Here is a 20,101-nt window from a genome sequence, read left to right as displayed (position 1 = left end):
AAAAAAGGTCAATATGGACTCTAATTTGTTTGTTTTGTTTTTGGCTCAAAATTATCCTATCGTTAATGATGTAATTCACTTTCGCATATTAATTTTACCTCTAAACTATTCGAAATAGGATAACTTTATCCGAAGTTTTCAAGAGAATCAAGAAATTGCATTTTAAAATATTGATAAACTTACCTAAATTTCATTAGTTTAGGAGTTAATTTACTTAGATACATTCTAGTTTGTACTATTGCAAATCTTACCAAATTTTGGTGCGTCCAGATATATGTATCGTGATATACATGGATCAAAATTAGGTATAATTTGTTCTAGATACACTGTATCCAAGTGGAATTCACATGTATATGGGATACAAAACAAATCTCGCTCACCTCCTTCCAATCTCAGCCGTCACTCTCCTATATATTTGGTATTCTAGATACATGCGAATCACACTAGATATGTGATTCGCATGTATCTGGGATACATGATTATCTCGCTTGCCTCCCTCCCGAACTCGCTCGCCTTTCTCCTTATTTTAGTGTATTTGGTAGCAAAAATACATGTATCTAGGTGTATATTCCTCAATATATGATAGCAAATTCTTAATTAATAATAAGATACGTAATTATTTAATATATATAATATGAATATATATCTAATAAGGTAGTTTTCCCATGACGTTATCTGAAATTTCATCGAAGACTATCAAGCAATTACATTTTAAACATTTTGTTGGAGTGACTTGAGAGAAGCCCATATGAATTTTCCCAGCATTTAGCCCAACAATCAGCTCAGCTCAGGCAGCCCACATCTTTGTTTTCCTTATTTTGGTTACATTGTATTTATTCATTTTTATCAATTTTATCTAAAAATATAAATATTGCTAGATCGTTCTAAATGTGTATCAAAGGGGAAAGTAGTGTGGCGGAATCTCTAGTATTAAGTGTTTTAGTGAGATCTATTTTTTACTGGGGAAATATAGTCAAACCTTCCTTTTATTCTTTGGAAACGAGTGGACAACAAGAATTAGAATTAACCTATATAACATTTGTTCCCATATAATCGACATTTTAGAAGCAAAGCCTCTCAATCCTGCCTCCTCGTGTGAAAATGCTTTTCGTGATCTCTATCTCTATCTCTCCAGCTCTTTCTCTCTTTAATAGGTTTGAGGTAGTTCAAGTCCCATGCCATTTTTTTCAATAACTTAAATTAAATTCTTATTTAAGTTCCCTTCAAAAAAAAATTATATTATTCTAACCTTTCAAAATTAGCATCTAATTACCCAATAAGTTGAGTAAAAATAGAATTCATATATACAAATGATTAAAAAAAAAAAAAAAGGTATACAGTGTAACACATACCTTGAGCAAGTCAATTTTATTTTAGACACAAATATATATATTATCAAAGTATATGTAAATATTTAATTTAATATGGACAATTTTGTGATGAAAAACGATGTTAATACGTGTACGTTCAATTTAATGTTGGTAATTTTATAATATACATGTGGTTCACGTATATACATAAATATAATGAAATTTGTCAATCGAATATAAAGTAAATTTGTTATATACGTTCGATTCAAGTAAATACTTTTGATGAATTTAATACAATATAGACAAAATATATTGTAAATATTTGATTCTAATATAAAGTAATATATACATTCGGTTCAAGTATATACTTTTGATGAATTTAATACAATATAAACAAAATATATTGTAAATATTTGATTCATGTATACACTAGTAACTTAGGTGTACATTATTTTGATTCGCAGAAAAAGAAATAAAAGAAGAAAAAGACCAATTTCACTAAGTTTAGATAGAGAAAATACTTATTTAGCTGGTTAAGTTGTGAATATTATTAGGCCCAACAAATTAGAGACAAAAAAACATGTATAAATTATAGGAACCACATATTATAAGTACTAAATAACATCCTATCCCTTCTAGTTTTCTATTTACCAAAAATCCCTTAAAAATGATGTTTGCGGGATACATAGCATTGTGCACGTGATACATTCCACATAGCGGGATACATAGCGTTGTGCACGGGATACATTAGGTTTGATACATTCCACATAGCGGGATATATAGCATTCTGCACGGGATACATAGCGTTGTGCACAGGATACGTAGTGTTGTGCACGGGATACATAGCGTTTGATACATTCCACATAGCGGGATACATAGCGTTGTGCACGGGATACATGCGGGATACATAGGTAAATAAGGGATTTTTGAAAATTTTGAAATAAGTAGGGATAAATGGATATTAAGGTAAGTAAATGAGTGTAGTTAAGTAATTTGTCCAAAAAACATTTATTGATATATAATATATAAAATCCATATTTTCTTCCCCTCTAGATCTAATCAATTTTGGCAGAGTTTCTATTGACCTTTTTTTCATTTTTCACTATGCTCGCTCCTCCATTTTTCATTTGTCAATTTTCCCTTATTTTCCAAAATTCTAAATAATTGTCCAATATAACCTATGCCTCCAATAATCCATCCAAACTTTTCATTTTGATAAGATATTTCTCGAATGATATATATAATGTATTTTAAATTTTTTTCATACTTCTTAACCATTATAAATCTAATCTTCATCTAAAGAGATTATTCAAGCATCTTTTAAGAAGAATGTATTTGTTTTAATATACATTTTAAGTCCACTCATGTGATATTGAAAGTGAATATAGCACAAAAGGAGCAAAACACATCTTTGGGAAGAAATTTCTTTAATGAAATTTTGTGGTTGAATTATAATGGTATTTATGTATAATGCTCTAATTTAACAAAGAAAAAATTAACCTGGTTATACATATTGTTGACAATATCTTTGGAGTGACAATGATTGACCTATAAACCACCTAATAAAATAGAGACTCTCCCATGTAAGGATCTTGACATTTATGTTCAATTATAGCATATTGTTAGATTAGTTTTATAAACCTCTATAGTCTATATAAATATTCTACAAATCACAAAAAATTGAAATTAAACGCATTTTGAATAGTAGAACCTTGGCCTAATATATCCAATTAACTTCCATTTTAATTTTCCCATTGGTGTTCTTGATATGTATTATATTCCCATAGAAGATATTGTATTTCTTGTTAAATCTATTATTTATTATCAATCCTAGAATTTTTTTGTTCGTTTTTTAATTTTATTTTGGGGGTGGGAAAAGGAAGAGGAGAGATGGAGAGGGAATTACAAGCTAGGGAATCGAACCGTTACTAACAAAATGAAAAAAATCAGATAGTTAATCAATTGAACGATTAAAATGGATTAATATGCATTGAGGGCAATTGAAAAGAAACAAATGAACTCTCTAATTCTCAAAGTAGAGTAAAAAATTGATCATTTGACCTTTCAATCTTCTTCTATTTAATTTTATCTCTAATATTCCTTATTATATATATTTGTCACACATTAACCATATATTCATGTTCATCTGGAAAAAGCTTATTTAATTTATTATAATTAGATACAGTAGTTTCCAAACTATGCTAGTTTATCATTGAAAATCTTTACAACACCTAAAATAATGGACGTAAGAGAAAGTGCCTAAATAGTTTTACGGATAAACAATACGAATTTCATTAGTTTAGAAGTAAATTACTTTTCTTCATGTGAGTTTCAATTATCACGAAACTTATCTGACTTTAGATTTCATATACATGTATCTGACAAGTATATAATGTTAAAAGAGCAACTTTCACATATAGCAAACATAAAAATCATATTTGTATGTTATAGCTATAGTTTGCATAATTGCGCTCCATAGCAAATTTTTTGTTTGCTATGGAGCTTTTGATTTGTATAATTCGCTAGATACATCCAGTTTTATACAAATTGTTCAGTTTTGTATAAATTAATTTACACATTGTAATTTGTATAATAAGATCTGTATTTGTATAATTATATATGACGAAAATATATGTATTTGTATTTGTATATACACTTTTCTCTCTCTTTATACAAACACAAACACATTTTATATATTTTATACCGAAATGTATAAAATGGCTAACTGTATACCGAATCAGATGGCAAAAGGGGATGTTTGCTGCGAACTACAATTAAAATAAACTATGGCTATAGCATTTAATTTGAATTAATAGTTTGTTATTTCATACAATTTTTCCATGTTAAGATTAGATATAATTTGTTCCACTTATACTATATTCAAGTTGATTCGCATGTATCTTACTCTCTTGATCACCTCTCTCCCTGTGTATCTGTATTTCAGAATGTATCTGGTAATCCAAATAGATGTATCTAATGTGATTCACATGAATTTGGATATATAGACTATCTTGTTCGCTACTCTCCCTATTTCAGCGTATCTGGTGGCAAAAATGCATGTATCTAGGTGTATATAACTTAAAATTTCTTATATAAAATTAATAATTAATAAGACAATATATAATTATTTTAAATTATAAAAAGAATTAGTAAACATGATATAAATATATGTCTAATAAAATACTATCTTACTTTTATATTAGGATTTAAAAATAAATTTGCAGTATGAAAAAGTACCGAGTAATTTTAGGAATTTGGGGTGAAAGGGTGCTTGATTTACGGCTTTAGATTTTGTTGGGCCCATTAGTTTATTAAAAATGAAACGTTTCAATGCGAATTCAAATTAGTTGAATTACGAAAATAAATAATGAGCATAGGTGAAAAACCAACCAAAAAAAATTAAATAGGAGATTAATCCATCATAATGCGTTTCACTGATGCATTTGAATTAGCTTAATCTTTTTCCTTTTCCCAATTTTAAAAGAAAAAGAAGAATTAGGTATATTATATTGAGTATATGACACACAAGAATTAGGAATAGTAAATTCTCTATTATTTTCACAAAATCAATCCTATTATAAGATGAATAAACCTTGATCGATTGTATTCTATAGAAAAAGTCATGTTTAATTATAAAGACTACACTTCATTGATAATTTATATTTTTTATAAGATGAATAAATCCTTCTTTGTTTAATTGTTTTGAGTGAAGAAAACATTATATTAATCTTGCCAACAAACATAACATTTGCAATTTGTTCAATAAAAAATTAGAGAAGCTATGCTTATAGAAGCTTTACAAACTATATAGTGTAAATTAGAGAAGATATTATATCGTTTATTAGAGGCGAAGCTATAATTTTTTCAACAAGACGCAAACTATAAAAAAAAGTAGATACGCGAATTGTTGGGCTTGGGTTCGACCCAGATCCATTAGTTTGTTGTGTATATAATTTCAGGGTAAAATTATCTAATTACACAAATATTCTTACCATATTTGATTATTTATTAATTTTCTCTATAATTTGAAATAATTATATTTTATCTCACTAATTAATATTTTTCATACCAGAACGAGCGAGAACAAAAGGAAGGTGAGCGAGATTTCTCTATGTATCTCAGATACATGCAGATTACAATATTCTATGAAAAGTGTTCGCCTGAGATATCAGATATGCGAGCAAGATAGGAGAGCGGCAAGCGAGATTTGTCTATGTATTCAAACACATGTGAATCAACTTGAATACAGTATATCTAGAACAAATTTAATTTAATTTGACCCATGTATTTTGAGACACATATATTTGGACGTATCTCGAGGCACCAAAATCTGATAAGATTCATAATATTGCATATTAGCGTATATCTAAATATTTAGCTCCTAAACTAGTGAGATTTCAACAAGTTTCACGTAATTTTATCAATAAAATGAACTGTTTGACGTTTTCTCACAAAAAAATGAAGTTTGAAAAAAAAAGAATAAAATAAACTATATATCACTATTTTTTTAACTTATATTACACAAATATATATACCAAGAATCTTATAAATTTAATTAATATTTTGTCCAAACTAGCTAACTTGGATGCCATGGAGATAAACAAAAATAGAATAATCCTTCACCAACTTTGAGCAGCCCTCTCACCACTTATCGTCTAACTTAGGGTTACAAGTCAAAATAAAACTTTGAATTATTATTTTTAGTAATTAAATAAATAAGAGAATAGACAACTTACGGGTAAAACAAGGGAACTTTAAAACACTAGTACAACACATATTATATTACTACTATATATGTGGTTGATATTTGACAACACAATGGATAGGAACTTAATAATTACTGAGGTCGAAGATTATGACAAAAAGTTAGTATGTGACTGAGTATTGTTTAGTTTTCTTTATTGATATTATTATTAGTATCATTTTTTTTATTATCTTGTTTTTTTGATTTTTTGTTTCTTGTTGTTTTTCTTAGTTCACTTATCGTATTAGTTATTGTTGTTAGTGTTATTTTTTTCCCATTATTTTCTCGTTGCTTCTTTATTATATTACATTTCTTTTTCATACCTACTTTGAAATGTTTTATCTAAGCCAAGCCCAAGGGTCAATTGCAAAAAAGCTTTTCTACTCGATCAGTAATGGAGAAGAGTAAAATTTTTATTAGTAAGTGTCAAAATATAAGTAAACATGCCTAAAAAAATATGGTGAACTATCATATTGTATCGATACATAAAACTAAAATTTTAACATAACTAAAAAATGTAATTTTTCGACAAAAATACTGTCTCTAAAAACAAAACTTATAAACAAGAACACCAACTAACTCAAATAAATAAAAAATAAAAAATTTAAAATAAATGCAACTGTCAATTTCATTAGATGGCACGTCTAGTTTATTATTAGCCCCACCGACAATTATCTTTGTATTAAAATTAAAAAAACCATCTGTTTTTTAATTCTTCCACTTAATTTTTGTCTTACGTTATATATTAAAATATTTACTCTAGTACATGCTAATATCATTTAATATAACTCTAGTTAAACTACTAGGATTTAGGAATTTTAGTTCACAAAAATAAAAAAGGGAAGTTCTTTTCCATACGTGTTGATGTGGTATTATAACTCTATATTTTTTTATTTTTTTATTTTCTACTCGTTGTTCGAAGTCCGGATGAAAGCCTTAAGAAAATAATGTAGCAGTCCAACACTGTACCACAATCGATGTTGTAACTCTATAATTCTATATATATAGTTTCAATACACACTTTTTGATGACATGTTCCGTGAGTATTATGCTTCAAAAAAAAATTTACAAAGAATTTTAAGTGATAGTATACCTAAAAAATGTTGTGTAAAATATCACTATTTTTCGAGTTTTAATCAAAATTATTAGGCATAGAATCTCATTAAACAATCATGAACTTTTTGTATCAGGTGAACTCATTTTTACAACTTTTTTTTTTAATCTCCATGCATTTTATCAACACATTATTCTAAATATTTTCTATATATTCGTTTTTAACCTATATATTCAATCTTATATTTATTTTAATTTGATATTGTTGTTGTGTTACCAAAAAGTTATTAGAATAATATGTCTTATGTTATTTTATTAATTTGACTGACACTATTTTGTCCCTACCAAAAAAGAAAAGAAAAAAGTTGGTTAAAGCTAACTAATTAATATTGTGGCTTGTAGTTTGTTGCTTTCAGTTTAAGCTTCTTTTTTTTTTTTTTAATGAGGCTACAAAACTAACATCAGAAAATCTAATTTCTTTCTTTTTGTTTTCCTTTTTTCACTATTTCTTCATGACAATCGGTGCGAGGAAAAAGAAATCCTCTCTTTTCATAGAAGAGATTGAAAGAAAAATCAAAGATATATATAGTCATATTGTTCTTTTTTATTTGTCGAGCTAAGTCTTGACTCGTCTAACCATAATTCTCATCTTCTTCACCTGATTAAAAAGGGAGGGTAATTTGACTTTGTTATCGATCTCTTTTATGTTACGGATAAAAGAATGTGCAAATCAATTTTACTTTTCATTTTGCTATTTAGAATCAGTTTATTGTAAGTTAGGATACGAAATTAAAATAGAATGTGATTATATCAATCAATCTTTTTTGTTGCTATGTCTAGAGATAGTTTGTTTGTTGAAAGAAATTGTGTGCAAATAATATTAAGTCAATATTTGGAGCCTTAAATCTTCTACAAATAGAAAGGGTAGAGATAGAAGTTAGATAATTTAATTTTTGTGCATCAAAAGGAATTGTATGTGCAAATATTAAGACGTGGAGCATTATACTTTTCTACAAGTAGTAAGGGTGGAGACAAAATTTAGGAAACATTGATTTTTTGTGTGTTAAATAAGTTATTTTTGAACTCTTGAACAACAATTAGTGTAATTAGTAATCTTAATTATTTTGGACAAACGTATGAGGAGAGATTTCAATATTTTTTTTGGAATTTAAAATGAAATGTTTTCTTAGGAAAGAAAATGACATTTTTATCGGTGTTTCAAATGAATCTTCAAATTTATCCACATAGACCATATAAATTAAGAAAGACCAGGCAAATATTCAAATGTTTATATTTCAATAAAGTTTTGAGTTTTAACGAAATATTTTTTTTTTAACTTTTGAAAAAGTTAGACAAATTGTGCACCTTGGAATAGTTGTACATATGCACCATCTTGATTCCTTCCTTTTATTTTGAAGTCTCTTATTTGATTTCTCTTTTTAATTTTCTCCTAAAAGAAAAAGTGAAATCATGATTATGAAATAGTATCTTTTTTACCACAATGAGAAAAGTAGACAAAAATTTATATATATAGTTTTCATTTAATTACGATTAATAAATATATATACGTTTATTTGAGAAGTAAGCACATTTTACTGTATAGTTTTCGTGTTTCTATTCATAAAAATCAAATCCTAACCTACTCTGATAGGTGTTTGGTCATAAAAATTATCAATACTTAAATAAATAGATAAATTATTTTTGAAAGTAAAAAAATTATTCAAAGTTATTTTTAATTTTCGAATAATTTGGGGTAAAAAAAATAAATTACGTTTTGACATTTTTAAATTTCAATTTTTTTTGCCAAACTTAATTTTCGAAGATCTAATTCCGATTTTTTTTTAAAAAGACCATGGCATCTATAAAGTTTACATGGGATTGCATGCTAATTATTTTATACCGACACATGTATGTTTGTAACATCTAGATATTAAGCAATATTAATTTAATTTGTAAAGTTATTTTCTTTGAATACTTTTTTTTTTAAAGGTTTGTGTGGGGACATGTGTTGCTGGTGGCTAAAAGACCAAGTTTTTAATTTATTTTAAAATATCAATATTCAAAATGAAGAGTCAATTGTTCGAACCTAGTCATGTTAAATTTTATTTGGTCAAGTCATAATTTATTAGTACAAATTTACAACATTGAGCTTTGTAGATTGGACGAAGTCTAACATATATTAATTGATGAAAAGAATACCAACATATAAAAAATAAAAAGAAACGAAATAAGTTCTGATGACTTATTAAACTGAATTTTAATTTAGTTTATGACCTATTAAATTTTAAAAAACAAATAAATAAATAATTTTTATTAATTTATCAAAATAAACAAATAAAGAGAAAACATATTTTTAATTTACTATACTTAGTAAATAGAAACGAAGAAGCATTTTTTTTTTCTAACAATAACTAAGGTCTATAGTTTTTATTAAGAGGAATTTAGTGCAATTAATACTCGAATGATTTCTTATTTTATTTTTGTTTCTTTCACCTCTTAAATAATGTTTGGGACCTCATTAAATTCAAATTTATGTATCATGAAAATTATTTTTAAGGCACTTTTAGTATTTTTTATTTTTATACACTCAAATCATTTTTAATTAAGAGTAGAAGTATATGAACTATCTCTAAAGCTGTATATGAACTAGATTTAGAACATTATGAAACAGTTTAATTCATAATCGAGGTGAGCATTAGTATTGAAAGTATGCAAAATGACATATCTTTGGTGTATTAATTATTGAGTCCAAATGAACGTTGTATCTAGATGAGTGCTCCTCTAATCCGACTTTGAGAATTTAAGAGAAGATCAAAGCTAGACGAGTCGGTTCGCACAACGGAGGATGGTCAATTAAAACTAATTAATTAGTTGAAATGTATTTTCACTCCGCGTTCCTTTTGATTTTTCCTTAATTTGGTGTAAGACTTGTAGTCAAGTCCAAGCGACAGCGATGCAACAACGGGCCCATATATAAATCATCTTTCTCTCTCTAATTTCATTTTTTTAAGCTTCTCTCTCAATTCTGTTTTTTTTTCTCTCTTTTAACTCTTTCATTGTTCATTTCTAGTGCTAACAAAATCCAAGTGTTTCTTCAACAAACTTCTCCGGCATAATCATTCTCACCATTCTCCAGGTACGTTTTTTTTTCGTTTTTGCTAGTAGAAAATGCTTGCAACCGTGTGATTGTTCAAATTTTTTGACTGGAATTTTTCTTTGTTACTGTTGATTTTGCTGCTTACTTTTCAGTTTTAAGCAGTTTGATCTGTACATTTCGGGAATACTCTCGAGCTACGCTTCGTTTTTCTCGGTATTCAGAGTTTTAATGCTTTGAAGTTTGGATTTAAGTGTGTTTTTTCGAGTTTTGCTCGTAATTTCTTATCTTCGGCATTTTAAATTTTTTTTTACGTGTTTGATGGTAGAAAATGTTCACGGACTTTGATTATGGCAGTTGTGATTGTTCAAATTTTTTAATGGAATTTTCATTTGTTTACTGTGGATTTTGCTGCTTAATTTTCAGTTCGATCTGTACATTTCGGGAATACTCTCGAAATTACGCTTGTTTTTTCACGGTTATCGTTGTTGAAGTATTTTTAAGTTTGGATATAAGTGTGATTTATCGGAAAATGTTCGTAATTACTTCAATTTGTTTGGTTTTACTGCTTATTTTTTCAGTTTTAAGCTCATCGATCTGTGCATTTCGGAAATTTCTTCTATTTTTTAGCTTCTCCGGCGTAATTGTATGCTTTGTTGTTAAAATCGCTTTTTTTGGAAGTAGAAAGTGTCGGTTGATTTTTTATAGCAGTTTTGAGTTTTAATCGGAAGTTTCTTTTTTGATAACCGAACTAATCGGAAGTTTCTTCTGTTTAGCTTTCAGGTTTAAGCTGTTAGATTTGTACATTGTGCTTCATATTGAAGGAAACTGCGGCACTCTAGGATTAGTTGCTCGATTAATGTGAATTTGCAGACCGCAGTGGCGTCTCCGGAGTCTGGAGAAGCTAATTTGTAGGCTTTTCTAGTGAATATGGAGGAAATGTACTTATGTAAACTCCGAGTATGATTAAGTAAGTTTTTCCTTTTGTTTTTTCTTAAGTTTGATGCTCATACTTCTTCCATTTTTAATTGTCTTTATGTTAGGTATTTGCACTGTTTCTTTTTTCTTTGGTGTTGTGTTTTGTTGAGATTGAGATCTGCATTTGAAAACTGGTGGAAGTACTGATGGTTCTCACGCATTGTGCCGATCTAAATTGTTCTTGTCTATTATGATAATTGTTTATTCTGTAACTTCAGGTGCTGGCTTCAGTGGCACATCTTAGTTTAAAATACTGATATATTGAAGAATAAGCAGAATTTAATATAGCATTTGAGGGTGTAAAATCTTGGAAATAGTTTATAAGCATTTAATTTTCTCAGACGACAGGGCAATAATCTAGTATCATATTTTTATTAGTACCTAGTTGTTATCTATAAAAATTTCCACTCTGTTTTCTGTTATTTTCTAGTGTGGATGTTTATTTTAGAGCATTTTCAGCTCTTCTTATGCTCTAGATAGGGTTTGATACTATTCCTTTTCCTGATAGCCTTCAATGTTCCTTTCCATTTCTTTCCACTGGTACATGATCCTGTTAATAAAAGTTAAATACACTCAGAAAGGGAATCAGAAATTCATTAGGATTGTCAAATGGCAGGTTTATAGATGTTTAGTTATTTAATTTGAGAGCCTCTTTTTCTCCTTTATTTTTCGATCTAAGAATATCAGGCAGAAAAGATAATATTATCACCTTCGTATAACAAAATAGGACGGTTATGATTCATTTGTGTTTATATATAATCTTCAAATCTTTTCTCTTGACTTGGCTGGCCTTAGTGTGTTTGACAGACATTTTTTTTTTCTTGTCTTTATTAAAATACTACTGAAACTTCTCCAAGTTATATAAACTGCAGACACCGCTTCTTGGCTGCTGCCCTTACTATTTCACTATATAGCTTGGAACATACTCTTCTGCATTCAAGTTCTTATCTTTCCCTTTATCAAAAGAGAAAGTTGGCATCTTTGCTTTGGAGCACTTTGTTCCTTTATTTAGAACCAATCTCTCTGTTCAATCTATTAGCCATTGATAGGGGACTTATATTAAAGCATAAGTCCTTTAGGTGTTCAATTCATTCTTGGAAAACTACATCTTTTGATGTTCAAGAACATGCCCCCAAATTGATCATCAGCCAAGCAGTCAACTAGGTTCGACGTTTCCTTAGGCAGTGTACATGAATCTATAGTCTCATATTAGACAATTTTTCATCTCACCTACCATCAGTATTTGGCCTCAAATACGGGAACAATGTAATAGTGTGTGCTTTATTTGGTGTTCTGAAGAAACAAACATCGTTTCTTTTTGGCTTTTGCACTATACTAATAACCTAAACTGATTTAACACTTGAGTCTGGACTTACATGATTAAGATTTGGTGTTGCGCTTCAAGTTGGTTGTGGTTCTTTTCTCCTCATTAGCATGTACATAGTGAGATAAGTTATTAAATTGTTAGCATCTGTTGCAGGTGCTACTGTTCTGTTGACTCTCTGGGCTCATCTAGTCTGACATTCATTGAATTAAGTGCTAAATGATTTAATAGTTGTATTGAGAATAGAAATGAAGAAATGGTACGGTGGTGTTTTAACTACATCCCTGTTGATGTTTTTGGTCCTGGGATACTGTGTGATGAGGAAACCTGTCAAGGAAAGCTATGCTACAAGTTCTCTCTACTTCAATATGACAAATCCCCTTGAATGGATAAATGCTATGGCTCCACCTGCAGCTCACCATCCAGAAAAAAATAATCAAGTAATACCTGCTGAAATTGTTGTCTCTGATCTCTTTATCAAGAGGAACCTGTCAGCTCAGGAGCAACAATCTTTGTCTACGTGGTATCAATTGAAAAGGTTAATCACTCATGATCTAGTTTTACCTAATGCTATAGAGGCGGTTAAGGAAGCCACTGTTGCATGGAACAACCTCATGAGTGCAGTAGAGATGGACAAACTCGATACAAATGATAGTTCAATTAAGACAGGGAAACAGAAACAATGTCCTCATTTTCTTAGCAAAACCAATGCTACAGAACTTGATGCTAGCGGCTTTAAGTTGCGGCTTCCTTGTGGTCTGACTCAGGGTTCTTCCATCACAATAATTGGCATTCCAAATGGTCTTCTTGGGAATTTTCGGATAGATTTGACTGGTGAACCACTACCAGCTGAACCAGACCCTCCTGTTATTCTGCACTACAATGTTAGGCTCCATGGTGATAAAATAACCGAGGATCCTGTAATCGTACAAAACACCTGGACTATTGCACATGACTGGGGTGAAGAGGAGCGCTGTCCATTACCATCAGATGAAAAGAGTAAGAAAGGTAATAGTTTTTTTCCCTCTTCACATAAGAGAGTTCATTCCTTAAAGTAGAAGTTCAAGCTTTGTAGCTCATTTTCCTACATTTCTTTCAACTCTTTCAACCGACTTTTTAGAAGCGATGCTGCATCCTCCTGTGTGATCAATTAACTGCAATCACAATTTGGACATGCCATTTATGGAAATAAACTTGTTATTCTTGAAGGCGATGTCACCTGTGGACATCTAGATCCTGCAAATATATGGGAATTTAATTTGTGTGCTGATATTATACTAAACATTCTGAAAATGGTCTATTCTCTTTAAATGCTTATTTTTCTTGGAAAATTTCTTTCATCGTCTCTTCCCTGTTGATATTGATGATAAAATTGTCTCCCTTTTTGTTAACCAACTTATTGATTTATTTTTCCATTGCTGCAAACCTTTTCTCCGATTTGTTAAAAGTTGATTGGTCTATTTCCTGGAATCGAAATGATTTCTAAAATTGCATTATCTCCTTTGCTCCTCTATTCTCTCTGCTTGATGAGATTTCCCTTTTCTCTTTTAGCCTCCTTTTATTATCTTTTTCAGCTTCAATGGTGTCCTCACTTGTTCACCCTGTGCTCGTTGCATTGTTTCTAACATTGGTTACCTTTTTCGTCAGTGGATGAATTGGATCAATGCAATGGGATGGTGGGCAATGTCACGTCCACTCGGCATGTCATTGCAACAAATAAATCTAGCATGGTTCAGGACGGGGCTAAATCAAAAAAATATTTTCCTTTCAAGCAAGGATATCTCTCGGTTGCCACTCTGAGAGTAGGATCTGAAGGAATTCAGATGACAGTTGATGGAAGACACATAACATCTTTTGCTTTCCGTGAAGTAATTTTTTCCCCCCATTTTCCTTTTCTCCTCTTTGTTTCCTCAGAAGTTTACAATGGATCTTTCTGCATCATCATAATGGTTATCTGTTTTACTGAATCTTCTTTAATTTGGATATATATCTTATCAGACTTTGGAACCATGGCTCATAAGTGAAGTGAGGATATCGGGAGACATAAAATTAATTTCTGTTGTCGCAAGTGGTTTACCAACTTCAGAGGATGCAGAGCATATAAGCGACTTGGAAGCCTTAAAAGCAGCTCCTCTTCCTCCACGAAAAAGACTAGATCTCTTTATTGGTGTATTTTCTACCACAAATAATTTTAAGCGTAGAATGGCTGTCCGTAGAACGTGGATGCAATATGATGCAGTGCGGTCTGGACAAGTTGCAGTGCGGTTTTTTGTTGGCTTGGTGAGTCATTCTTTTCTTTGTACTCCATAATGTGAAACTAGCATTGGCTTAAAGGTAGTATAGTGTTCAATGCCGATGCTTATTTGATCCTAATTACTGGATCTTGGGGCTTGGGTTTTAAGTGTCGTAGTTTCATGTTCTGCTGCTCATTAGAAGTCACATATTAGATTTCAATAACTGAAACTTCATTTGATATTCTTTGTTATGCATTTGCTGTAGCATAAAAACCAAATGGTGAATGAAGAGCTCTGGAATGAGGCTCGGACATATAGAGACATCCAGCTGATGCCTTTTGTTGATTACTACAGTCTTATCACTTGGAAAACCATTGCCATCTGTGTTTTTGGGGTAAAATCCTGTCTCTTCCTAACTCATGGTGTATCTCGTGCACCTCTTGTTGACATTATCTATTGGACAGACGGAGGTTGTTTCTGCAAAGTTTGTCATGAAGACAGACGATGATGCATTTGTTCGAGTGGATGAAATCTTATCTTCTATGGAGAGGGTCAACACGACTCGTGGATTGTTATATGGCCTTATTAACGCAGATTCCCAACCTCATAGGAGTCCGGACAGCAAGTGGTTTATCAGTCCAGAGGTGAATATCTTCGTCATTTATCTCAGATGTCATTGCTGATTTCACCCCTTACACTATTTCAGTGGTCAGTAATGGGGAAAGGGCATCTGTAGTAGCAACAACTCTAATTCTCACTAATTTGATCATAAAATGAAATAACACTTACTTCATCTGGTGTTACATATGTGTATTCAATCTTATCCTTTGTTGATGTATAGGAATGGCCTGAAGAAACTTACCCTCCTTGGGCACATGGACCGGGTTATGTCGTCTCCAGCGATATAGCAAAAACAATCAGTTCGAAACAGAGAAAAGGCCGCCTAAAGGTAAAGTGAACCTTCGTCTTTTTCACTTATTCAACTGTCATTTAAGTGAGTGAAGTTTACATGTGAAAATGTATCAGTCAGCTACTCAGGTCCTTTATCTCTTATTTAATTCTAAATGTCACAAGTTCCTTGAAAAATACAGATGTTTAAGCTTGAAGATGTTGCTATGGGTATCTGGATTTCAGAAATGAAGAAAAAAGGGTTGGAAGTGAAGTATGAAAAGGAAGAGAGGATTTTTAATGAAGGTTGCCGGGATGGTTATGTAATTGCACATTACCAAAGCCCTAGAGAGATGCTGTGCCTTTGGCAAAAGATTGAAGAGAAAAAGCGAGCTTTATGTTGTGGCGATTAATACAAAATAGTTTTCGTCTGAGTTCTGAAGGCTCAGAAGTTCCTATAACTACGATTCTGCTGACCTTTTCTAGTAGCTGACCACAGACATGTACTTGAGTAGGTCGGGATGAAGAGGCCAAGGTAATGCTTATACCACGTCGTTGTAGTAGGAGGTAGGGTAGTTACTAGCATATTGATATAAGTAGGTGATTAGATTAGCTTGTTACATATATCACTAGTGATTGATTAGTGAAGATGTTGGGGAAGGTATCTGTATTATAAAGAGAGTCAAATGGAGGGGCATTATACTTTGTATAGAGTACGGGTACTCTACGTTCGGTGATAATTTTGTATGTAAATCACACGATCTCTCGTACCCATTATCGTTGAGTGATGCAGAGCATCGATATATACTACAGTATATTTTGACGCTGGAGTTCTAGTCTGCATTACATCTTGATCTATGTGTAGTACCTGCTAGCATGGCTACGAAGTGGAAGGGAAGGAGCCTAAATCGACCCCAAGGATGAAAAATGGATTGAATTTAATTTTTAATTTTATTGAACAACCAAAAAATATTCAAAACAGAATGTTTAGCAATGTCATTTATAGTTCACCATCCCAGAATTCATCTGGGGATTTATATGGTCCATCTGGATGAACAAAAACTTCACCTTTGAATCCCCTGCATTGAGGAATCTCTTGAATCTTAGCATTTTCTTCATTGCTTAATTCCCAATCCAAAATTTGAAGATTCTCTCTCATTCTATCTTTGTTAAAACTCTTCACCAATACACTAACTCCTTGCTCATATACCCATCTCAATGCCACCTATAGATATCAAACAATACCATCTTTGTCAGCAATTTCATTTAGATGCTCAAACTAATACTTGTTCTAATCATTTAGACGCTTTCGGTTCAAATTTTGAAAAACTTTTAGCGTGTGTTCTCAAACGCCACACTTAAAACATGCTACCTCCTTTGATTATATTTATTTGCCTCAATAAGCTGTAAAACCTCAATTGAGGCTAATGCGCATACTTAAAAAGGAGATGTCATATTTCATGGAGTTAACTTAACTATCTAATAGATCTTTGAGAACGTGCACATATCTTTTTTCTTCAAAATTTGAACTGGAAGTGTCTAATGACTAATAAAATCACTTTATCATGAGTTCAAATGTTCAATTGAAACAAGTCTTACTTCAAGTGTCAAAATAGAATTTGAGAGCAAATTTAAAAAGTTATCGATATATTAAACGTAAATATACTAATATAATTTAGTGTAAACACCGAGTGAATAGTTCAATTATTTAGTGGTACCTGTGGAATGCTCTTTTGTCTATGAAAGGCAATGTCTTTTAGAACAGAGTTTTGCATAACAGCATGATTGCCCCAAAAAGGTATCCCATTTGCTCCAAGAGGAGACCATGCACTTACATGTATTCCTTTCTCTTTACAAAATGCTAACATCTTCTCTTGTCTCCATGCTACATGCATTTCCACCTGTCAATTATTGCATTTTTTAATATTTTCTTAATGCAGTTTTAAATATGTAAATCTTATTTCAAAAGATTTAAAGATTCTATATTAGAATGTCGTACTTTCCTTTCTAGTCTATTAAAAAAAGAAGGTTATCATTTCTTGATCATAAATTAAATTTTAAACTAATTCATGTTATTATTAACGAAATGATTTATAGCCATAAATATCTATAGCTTTAAATTCCTTAAATTTTGTACCCAATTAAATATCGCTAAGGGTGTAGTATGTTATATTTACCTGATTTACAGCTGGAGGAATGGTAGCATGAGTTAGGAGTTGAGAGAGTTTTGTGCAACTAAAGTTGCATACACCAATGGATTTGGCCAAACCTAATTTGTAACATTCTTCCATGGCTTCCCATGTTCCTCTTATATCAAATGGAATTACATCCTCATTTACCACCTTTATTTCTTGGTCATTACCATTCTTCATCCTCGCTGGAAAATGTATATGGTATAAGTCCAAGTAATCCATTCCTAACCTCCTACAAAATATGTTATGGCATTCATGATTACAACGGGGAGGATAGTTCCACATGTGAAATCTGAAAGAGGATGAGATATACGCAAATCTTACCTCTATCTTTACATTCATGATTAATATATGAAATTGACAAAATATATGAAGTATAATATATAATTTGATGCATGTATTGAATTTGTACCAATAACAACAATAATATTATATGCTTCAACTCCAAACAAGTTATGTTCGCTTATAATATATGAATCCTCACGTCCGCATCAAATTTCAATTTATATAGTGTAATTTGATCGGATACAAAGTTTAAAAAGGAAATGAACTTTTAAAATTCGCAATCTTATACATATCATAATATTTATATGACGACAAAACTTTTGAAATATGTAATTTTAAATATATTGTATAATACTTATGTGATTATACATATATGTCATTATGGAAAAAAGGAGAAAGTCAAAATTATATTATTATCAAAATTAGAAAATAGTCATTCTATCTAGAATGGACTTAAAAGGAAATATAACCACATAAAAGAAGTTGGGAATATTACCACATATAAATTGCTATGAGCCAATGACAATATTTTTGTAGATTATAGACAAGATCCATGTCTCTCTAATTAAAGTAATTTTTTGCTTATATATATATTACTACATGGTAGGGGTTGAACCAAACCTCCACCCCATAGAAACATGTATAAGATGTTGATCTATCACAACTTTTTATTTTATTCGGATTTAAAATCGACAGTACGAGCAAAACTTACGCAAGAGATCTTTTGAGAGCAGGAAGAACAAGGTCATGATGTGTTTCGGTGCACCATAACTTGGATGTAATAAAAACATCTTCACGGCTCGCTATGAGTCCGCATTGTATCGCTTCAGCCACGGCTCGACCTAGCGCTTCCTCGGAGCCATAGGTCGCGGCGGTGTCAAAGTGTCGATAACCGGCTTCGATAGCATCGATAAAAATGGGGACTAATTGGTCAATTGGTGGTAATGTTGGTGCCGTTGGTGCTGTTCCCATGCCTATTAGAGGCATTTCATGACCAGAATTCAACATAACTTTTGGGACTAACGTAGCCATATGACTAAGTAGGTACTTAATTGGAACGATACAAAGAATATTACAGCTCGATAGTGACAATTTTGAAATGTGTAGAGATTTTGGATGTACAAATTTTAAATAGTTACCTTATCTTGTTGAAGTGATAGATTTATTGATGTGTGTGGCAGAGGTTGTAACTTGTACATAGCTATCTTATCTAATTAAATTTAGTTTTGAAAATTAGTGAAATTCATGACTCTTGAAAAGGACATTTACATTTGGAATAGAGGGGGTATTACTGAAGAATTTGAAATACTCCATGTGATATATTTAAAAAGTCCAAGCAATATAAATATTTAGTTATAGCTGTTATTTTTGTGCAATAATTAGGAGGGATATGGGACATATTTAGAACAGCTAGCAAAATAACAATATATTTAAATTTTGAAATATATATATATGAAAAAGAGATGTTGGAACGAAGAATTTTAATTTTTAAAATGAAAATTATCATAAATGACTAGACTATTTTTGGAAGGACTACTGTCATATAAATTGATGCTAAATTTGAAGAAAAATCCTTTTATTTTTGCACCTATTAATACCAACCATCTGTTCTATATTATATTAATTATCCTCCAAAAACACTTATAATTCTCCCAAATTTTAGCACTTGAAAAAAATCAAAAATATTTTTGCTTTCCTTCGTGAAGGGGGGGTCTTGAATTAACCAGTAAAGTTACTACTATGTAACAAAGGTCATGATGAATTAAGTCATGATAATAATCTCTTACAGAAATACAAAGTAAAACTGCATACATTATAAATAATTGTAATTCGATACTGGATAGATAGATTCAAATAAATATCAATCAACTTAAATTACAATATATATGAAACTATATAAAACTAGAAAAGAAATGTAGTCTAGTGTAAAATAAAATAAAAATAGCTAAGCAGACATACATCCAACACCATATCTAGAATTAGGAAAAACAAGAAAAAG

At 30.7% G+C, this 20,101-nt stretch overlaps 2 protein-coding genes across 2 annotated transcripts; one reads left to right on the top strand and one right to left on the bottom strand.

The window, feature by feature from the left end:
- Window positions 1–10,980: 10,980 nt before the first annotated feature.
- On the top strand, window positions 10,981–16,448 carry LOC125821469 (beta-1,3-galactosyltransferase GALT1). The gene is made up of 8 exons (XM_049500884.1): window positions 10,981–11,171; window positions 12,660–13,511; window positions 14,151–14,371; window positions 14,502–14,783; window positions 15,003–15,131; window positions 15,202–15,381; window positions 15,579–15,686; window positions 15,829–16,448. The coding sequence occupies exons 2-8, from the start codon at window positions 12,752–12,754 to the stop codon at window positions 16,036–16,038; spliced, it is 1,890 nt and encodes a 629-aa protein (XP_049356841.1). The 5' UTR covers window positions 10,981–11,171; window positions 12,660–12,751; the 3' UTR covers window positions 16,039–16,448.
- A 137-nt stretch (window positions 16,449–16,585) lies between these two features.
- LOC125821479 (protein REDOX 2-like) lies at window positions 16,586–19,136 on the bottom strand. Its single transcript, XM_049500897.1, has 4 exons — window positions 18,815–19,136; window positions 17,803–18,049; window positions 17,344–17,526; window positions 16,586–16,850 (listed from the first exon to the last, which is right to left on the bottom strand). Exons 1-4 carry the CDS (start codon window positions 19,132–19,134, stop codon window positions 16,626–16,628), a joined length of 975 nt encoding a protein of 324 aa, XP_049356854.1. The 5' UTR covers window positions 19,135–19,136; the 3' UTR covers window positions 16,586–16,625.
- Between the last annotated feature and the right edge of the window lie 965 nt (window positions 19,137–20,101).

Source organism: Solanum verrucosum, unplaced genomic scaffold (assembly GCF_900185275.1).
Source record: "Solanum verrucosum unplaced genomic scaffold, falcon-dt-bn FXZP01000217.1, whole genome shotgun sequence".
NCBI lineage: Eukaryota > Viridiplantae > Streptophyta > Magnoliopsida > Solanales > Solanaceae > Solanum > Solanum verrucosum.
Note: the sequence above shows the minus strand (reverse complement) of the source record. Positions and strands in the feature narration are given on the sequence as shown.

What these genes read in the sequence shown, in the direction of transcription:
- LOC125821469 (XM_049500884.1), top strand. Translation starts at nt 12,752, where the DNA reads ATGAAGAAATGGTACGGTGGTGTTTTAACTACATCCCTGTTGATGTTT. An exon ending in CATCTTTTGCTTTCCGTGAA is followed by an intron (nt 14,372 to 14,501) that starts GTAATTTTTTCC and finishes ATATCTTATCAG; the next exon opens with ACTTTGGAACCATGGCTCAT. An exon ending in AGAGAAAAGGCCGCCTAAAG is followed by an intron (nt 15,687 to 15,828) that starts GTAAAGTGAACC and finishes TGAAAAATACAG; the next exon opens with ATGTTTAAGCTTGAAGATGT.
- LOC125821479 (XM_049500897.1), bottom strand. Translation starts at nt 19,134, where the DNA reads ATGGCTACGTTAGTCCCAAAAGTTATGTTGAATTCTGGTCATGAAATG. An exon ending in TTCCTCCAGCTGTAAATCAG is followed by an intron (nt 17,527 to 17,802) that starts GTAAATATAACA and finishes AATAATTGACAG; the next exon opens with GTGGAAATGCATGTAGCATG. An exon ending in GACAAAAGAGCATTCCACAG is followed by an intron (nt 16,851 to 17,343) that starts GTACCACTAAAT and finishes TGATATCTATAG; the next exon opens with GTGGCATTGAGATGGGTATA.